General features: G+C 30.8%; 1 protein-coding gene across 1 annotated transcript; it reads right to left on the reverse strand.

Annotated features, from left to right (window-relative positions):
• Positions 1-4,011: 4,011 nt before the first annotated feature.
• LOC107489113 (uncharacterized) lies at positions 4,012-6,841 on the reverse strand. Its single transcript, XM_016109881.1, has 7 exons — positions 6,681-6,841; positions 6,601-6,638; positions 6,194-6,366; positions 5,476-5,899; positions 4,863-5,189; positions 4,496-4,772; positions 4,012-4,414 (listed from the first exon to the last, which is right to left on the reverse strand). Exons 1-7 carry the CDS (start codon positions 6,839-6,841, stop codon positions 4,012-4,014), a joined length of 1,803 nt encoding a protein of 600 aa, XP_015965367.1.
• Positions 6,842-7,776: the final 935 nt, after the last annotated feature.

The following is a 7,776-nucleotide window of genomic DNA, read 5'->3' on the forward strand; positions in this document are numbered from 1 at the left end:
TGATTTGGGCAGAATAAGAAAGGAATTATATATCATTGAACCCAATTTCAATAAAAATTCATCCACTGCACATTCCGTAAATTCTATCCAATCCCACCCATTACACCTTTAAATATATGGCATTTTTGTTTAAGATATCTTTCTGGATAAAGACTCAATCATTTACATAAATATTTTTTTTAATTTCTATGCATCATGATGAGACTTGTGACATTTGTCATCTTTCTAAGTAAAAGAAACTTTCATTTTCTCAAAGTTTTAACAAAGCTAATGCAAATTTTGATTTATTACATTTTGATATTTGGGGTCCGTTTCGACAAAATTCTATTCATAATCATAAGCATTTTTTTACTATTATTGATGATTTTAATCGCTTTATATGATTATTTTATTAAAATCAAAAGGAGAAGTGCGAAATTATGTAAAGAATTTTATTACTTGAGTTGAAACACAATTCAACTCTCAAGTCAAAGCTATCTATTCTGATAATCGACCAAAATTTATTTTACATGATTTTTATGTTTCAAAGGGCATTATTCATCAACGTAGTTGTGTTGAAACTCCCCAACAAAATAAAGGGGTAGAACACAAGCATCAACATATTTTAAATATAAATCGTGCTCTTATATTTTAATCTAATTTACCATCATCTTTTTGGTCTTATGCTATTAAACATGTTGTTTATTTAATGAATAGAGGTTCATTATCTGTAATTAATTTTAAAATACTATTTGAGGTTTTATTTAATCATCCATCAAATTATCATAATTTTAAATTTTTTGGATGCTTATGTTTTATTTCTACACTAATGACAAATAAATCAAAATTTGACCCAAGAGTAAAAAAGATTGTGTTTATTGATTTTCAATATGGTTTTAAAGGATATATTTTTATGTTTTAAAAAGTAAAAGGATTGATATTTCTAAAAATGTGATTTTTTATGAAATGATCTTTCCTTTAGTCACCAAAAAAAAAAAAATCTAATTCTATATATCCAACCCAACATTATCAAACATGCTTTCTCAAAAATAAAATTTTTCTTTCAGTTGGACCCTTACTCATACCTATTGACCCACTTTCATCTAATTCTTTCTTTTCTCCAACAACTTCTCCTTCTTCTTTATTGTCGTGTACTAACCAACTTGAACCCATGACCACCGAAACTATTTCAAGTTATACACTCTCTCTTGCTTTTACAGTAGACATACACTAATTCCTCATCACCTCTTCATCTCATGTCACCTTCCTCATCACCTGAACAATCCTGTCCTTGTCATTTCGACCGATCTCACCGACCTCCAGTATATCTTTCTGATTAATTATTTGTGCAATTTCTCTCTCAACTCCACAAATCTTTCCTTCAAAGTGTCGGTATCCTCTATCTTCAGTTATATCTTTTTCTTTTCTTTCATCGTCACATCATAAGTTTCTTTTATCGCTACATTATGATATTGAGTCAATGTCTTTTAAGGACACCAATTAATACTCTAATTGGTATATTGTTACGAAAAATGAGTTGGATGCTCTTGAGTTGAACAAAATTTGGCGTCTTGTTGATTGCCCTGCAGGTGTTAAGCCTTGCAAGTTTGATAGTTCAGTTGATCGATATAAGACACGCCACTATTATTTTTTATTGAGAAACTCTTTAATATATTAGAAGACTAAAAAACAAATCACCGTTATCCGCTCATCCACTAAAGCAGAATATTATACACTTGTCAACACAACTTGTGAATTTCAATGGATACTAAATATGTTACAATTTTTACGCATCTCTTCAATCCACCCACCAGTTTTATATTGTGATAATTAGAGTGTCCTTCATATTACTGCTAATTCAATTTTTTATGAACGGACCAAACATTTAGATGTTAATTGTCACTTGGTTCGACAAAAAATTCAAGTTGGAGTGATAAAACTTCTTTCCATTCTCTCTTCTAGGTAGCTAGCTAACATCTTCACTAAACATTTGTCTCCTTAACCCTTCCATCTTAATCTCAATAAATTTAGTATTTTTGACATCTTTCATCCTCTCGTTTGCAGGACTATATTAAATTACTCTTCAACCTTAGTCTATAACAACAACAAAGAAGTTTCGGCCTGTAAATTCAGTCTAACAAAATACATAAATTCAATTACAATTTCAGCTTATGTATTTTTAACTTTATTTTTATAATTTTCAATCAAAAAATAAATAACACAATTCTTTATTTTTGTCTATTCTGTACTTTTCATGTATTTTTTAGATTTTATTAGTATGATTAACTAAAAAGTAAAATGGAGTTGAAATTAATAGTTATTCCTATAAAATATTACAGAATTATTTTATTTTATTCTTTATTTATTTAATTTTTAATTATTTTTATTGGATTTTTGTTGAATATTTAATTAATGTTTATCCTGAAATAAAAAACTCCTTGGATTACATTTTATATATTATGACATGTTGAACTTCATAATTCAATAAAAATTTTGAATAATTCATTAAATAAGAAAAACTATGTATAGAAGAAAATAAGAATTTTGATGTAAGATATTTCGGACTTTTTAAATGGCAAAAACGAAAACGATAACTTTCTTTTCTTTTAAATCACATTTAAAGATATACTATATTTTTAAAATTGAGTCAATTTTTATAAATATTTGTTAAAAACCTTCAAAATATCTATGTTGTATCAATGATATTATATGAATCTTAGAATTTTAATTAATCATATTCATAAATCACACTATAACAAAAAAAGAAATAAATGTTAGTATGGTATTTTCTCAAATGAAAATATTATGCACCTCTAGTCATAAGTTTTTAACTAATCAATTCATAAGTTTTTAGTTATCATTTTTTTATAAGACTATCTTATTTGTTATCAAGCAAAAGAGTTTACTTTTATTAATAATTAATTTTAACAATTTATTATATAAAAAATAAAACAATCTAAATTGTATAATTCTATATTCATTTAATTATTAAGTTTTATTACAAAAAATTAAAATAATTAATTTTTATGCTGAATATTATCTAAAAATATATATTTTTTAAGGTAAAATAATTATACGCTGACACATAATTTAAAATAAAATTAAAATATTTACATTAGAATATTATTTTTTTCAAAGACTTCTCTATAAACAACATTGATGGTTGAATTTATAAACATTCCTACGTGATTCATAAGTAAAACTTTTAAATCTCTCTTACTCTTAACTCTTGAAAGTGCCACATATAGTTGGCCATGTGTAAAAACTGGTTTGGGCAAGTACAATCCAACATGAGATAAAGTTTGTTCCTGAGACTTATTAATTGTCATGGCAAACGATACTATTATGGAAAACTGTCTTCGTTGGAATCTAACTGGGACGGTTTTATTTGTTGGTACCATATTCATTCTTGAAATCAAAGCAATATGACCAATATTGATACCAGTTAAGACTTCACATTCTATGACATGATTTTCAAGCTTTCTAACTTGTAGCCTTGTACCATTACAAAGACCACTGGATTAGTCAATAATTCAATATTCCTCAGTAACATCACCGGAACACCAACCTTGAGTATTAATTTATGTGGAGGCAAACCAGAGCAATTTATGCTATTCAGTAATTCAGGACCATAGAGATCTAGTTGACTCTCCATATTCCCTTCATCCATACAAATAGAATCCGAACTAAGATATAATTTTTTTCTCCAGAAATGATAGCCATCAGATGGTTGTTGACCTCTTCAACGATGTCTAGTGTGGGAGCCAGTATAGTTCTTGCTTTGAAAAAATCCTTTGAGGACATGTTTTCCAAAATATTTGGATAAGAAAAATGAACTAACTCATCAAATGCCTGATCCGAAGAAGGAATAACAATATCTCCTGGAAGACATATCTCAGATTCACCATCCATATTGTCACTTATTAAACCATCACCAACTTTCAATAACCATTCACCAAATTGTTCTGTCTCATCTTGATCTGAAGCAGTCGTCCCTACAGAAAGTCTCATGTTTTTTGTTAGTTTGAGCACTTAATAAAACTTCCAAAGGTAAGACGAATTCACGGTTGAATGAACAATATCTTGTCTCGATCCTCGTAGAATGATAGAAAAAATTTGTCTAAAGTCTTCACCTAGTACAACCACTTTTCCTCCAAAAGGTAAATCTTTGCTATATATTGGAGAACACCTCATGATATCACCCAAGCATTTATCAAGTGCTTCATAGCAGTACCTACTAACCATTGGAGCCTCATCCCAAAATATAAGTTTGGCTTTCAATAGTAATATTGCTTGAGGGGAATCAGGTTTGATGTTACATACAGAATCTTCAGTTATATTCGGCAGTGTTTTGAACTTTGAGTGTGCCGTTCTTCCATTGGGAAAAAGTAAAGATGCAATACCACTTGAAGCAATGTTTAAAACTATATCACCCCTTGAGCGAAAATCTCAGCAGACATAAGGTTCTAGAGAAATATTTTTCCAATACCCCCAAGACCATACACAAAGAAAAAACCCTCCTTCATCACAATACACAGCTGTAACAATTTTATCGAATGTATATCTCTGCTCAGATGTTGCAATAGCTAACATGTCTGAGACATTTTTCTTTAAATCATCCCTGTTAAAATTTAGCTCTTCTTTAATAACCCTTTCAGTTAACAAAGAACTATCAACTTCAGTTGTTAAAGGCATATGAGGATAGTCTTTGAAGATTTTACCATAGAAATGTAAGATCTTGTCTATATCCATTAAGCACAACTGCTTAATCTCATCATCTAACATTGTTAACTCTGCATATTATACGATACTGTAAAAATTCAATCAAACTAAAAATGATCAATAAGGAAGAACTTTTATCATTGTAATTAATAAAAACTCACCCCTTATGTTCATCACGGCTCTCTGTCGATACAAAATATCATCTGAGAGTTGATGCCAACATCTATCCCAAACATGTTCTGGTCTTGAGATATTTTTGGATGTTAATAGAATGACAAATAACCTCCTAACATATGATCCTGAGGCCCATGAGCTTGCTTCCTTAATTGTATCAATGAATTCTTTGTCATCTTGCAAGAGTCCAAGGGCGAAGCATGCATCTCTATACGTAGCATAAATTATTCCTCCTACTGTTCTTATATCTCGCAAACTCATACATCCTTTTTGAGTATTCAAGAGAAGTCGTTGGTAGTATTCTTCGGTATTTGCTGCAAAAAGTTTGGTTAAACTCCCACTTTAAGTTGTTAAATGGATTAAACTACGCTATTTTAATTATTATGTAGCTACACATCCGCATAAGAATAATTTTCCTAAAAAATATAGAAAAATAAAAAATTGTATAATTTACAGGTTATAACTGTTGAAGGTTATTTGAACATTTATTTTCTAGTGTAGATAAATCGAATAAAATAGACATGGGATACAGGCTGTTAAGATTTTAAATTTAAATCATTAAATAAGTAAGATCAAAATTGAATATAAACTTGTCATTACCTGTAGGTACATGAGTCAACCTTCCAATTGCAAAGCCTTTCTTTCGAGGAAACCACTTTAAAGAATCGTCCTTCCAAACAAACTTGGTTGGAAACTCAGCATAAGTCAGATTTCGAGCATAGGGATATGAGATGTTTGCTGTCATCCATCCCAAAAATATGAACTTATGAGATATTGCTCTTTTGACAATATCATTCACATTAGAAGTTTCACCATAAACCACAGGTTGCTCATCCTCCAAATGGAATGGAAGTCTAATCACAAATGGTTCTTTCTCTTGGATTTCATATCCAAATAAACGCCAGACTACCTCACATGCCGAAATGTACCTACAATAGTAGCAATTTCTAATTTCATCAACAACTTGTGTGGCTTCTGGCGGATCACCAGCATTGTATAGAGTAGCTGTTATGCGATCATTACCCTTGTGTACATACTTAAACAGATATTTAATAGAACTTTTTTGGCATGTGTATTCCACATTTATGTGGCACCCGAACTTGAGCAATAATTTTGGATTATACGGAACAATGAATTTATTGTCTAGTACACATTCCTTTTTCTTCACTGTTTGACTGTTATTAGTACGCCTATATTTGGAAAATCTGGCCTCATCAATGAGTGTTCGCTATCTAAACTCTTTAGGATAGAACTTTGAACATGATCCATTCTTCATGCAAGGTGAATTCTTGTTGTACGGACCATATAGACCATGTACCATGAAATTTTGAATAGCTCCATGTAGATTTAGCCTTTCATTTTCATCAGGAATCTCAGCTGTTATATGTTTATCTATGTCATATGATGTTTGTTGCTTGAACTCGTTACTCATGAATAAAAGGATATGTGCATGCAAAAGCCCTCTCTTTTGAAATTCTACAGTGCAAACGTCTAAAAATTGAAAAAGGCAAATGAGCAAATCATTACAACATAAGATTTTAATAAAACGTTGCATAAACACAGACTTACATCCCAAAATTTTGTCAAAGATTTTTTTCTCTTTTAGGTCATCAATCAAACCATCAAGCTTAATCTTGAAAACTCAACACAATATATCAGGACGGTCTTCTACCTTCAATCCAATGGGAGTCACTTCTCTTTTCATCTCATCTCATTCAAGGTTACAGGTCAAGGTGATAAAATAGCTAGGATATCCTGCATATCTGTAAATTGCAAATGTATTTTTACAATTATTCATCATATACCTAGGTCCACCGGTAAAAGTACTAGGAAAAATGATTCTTTTGCCAAGCCTTGCAGCATCTACATCCTTGTTTATAAGACTTTCATGCAGATATTTGTATTTATCAACCCTCAACTGTGGTTGTTTACACCTAAAGAATTTTAACCTCTCTGATTCCACCATTGTGTAGGCATCTACTAGAAACTGTTGGAATAATCTCTTTGATCTCAGAATTAACGGAGATTCACCCGTCCTTCTCTGTAGTCGAAAAGAAAAGAATTGTCGCAAAGTGATTGTTTTATTTTTCTTTGTAAGCCTAGCGGAGATAGAATCTAATGTTGTAATATCCAAACAAAATCCATCCTAACCATACAGAAACAACAATGAATATGGCAAGGCTAAATAAGATGGATGAAAAACATCAATCCGCTGGAGCTTTTTAGATTGACTCTCTATAATAATATCTCTATCTTTGCTAAGTTGTTCGACATCGCCAACAATCAATGCAGCCACCCCAGATGCAGATGGCAAGTTGTATCTCCTGCCATCTGTAGTCCTTTTACTAATCAACTTAAGTTTTATGTTTGTGCAATTTTCTTGTTAGTACCTATCTCTTGCATAGCAAAAACTCTTTGCCAAACTATTATATTTGTCTAGCATATTTTCTTAATATTGCCACAATTTTCCTATCCCACTCATTTATAGCTTCATTGGAACTGCAAAAAAAAAACCAATAAAATTTATGTTATTTTCTCTCACAGATAAGAAATAACTAAAAAGTTTGATTGGTTGCATGAAAAATACCGATGTGTGCCTATTTGATTATCAATCTCATTTTCTGTGTCATAGATATATAGTTGGGAAAATGTTGGTCGTAAACTATCAGGAGGAAGTAAGCTACCAATGCTATGGTAGTTTTGACCCCCAAGCTTAAAAATTGGAGGAGCAGTCCCATTGTTCACCCCACGCTCAATTTTTCTGGCCACTGATGTAAAACAAAATATTGAATTAAATGTCCTTATATTTTTTAGGAAATGAATACTTCTTTGATCTCCTCTAGTATGAAGTTGAATGAGCTCATCAGAAGGCACAGAAAGTAGAGGAAGCTCGATCTTTCC

Source organism: Arachis duranensis, chromosome 5 (assembly GCF_000817695.3).
Source record: "Arachis duranensis cultivar V14167 chromosome 5, aradu.V14167.gnm2.J7QH, whole genome shotgun sequence".
NCBI classification, from domain to species: domain Eukaryota; kingdom Viridiplantae; phylum Streptophyta; class Magnoliopsida; order Fabales; family Fabaceae; genus Arachis; species Arachis duranensis.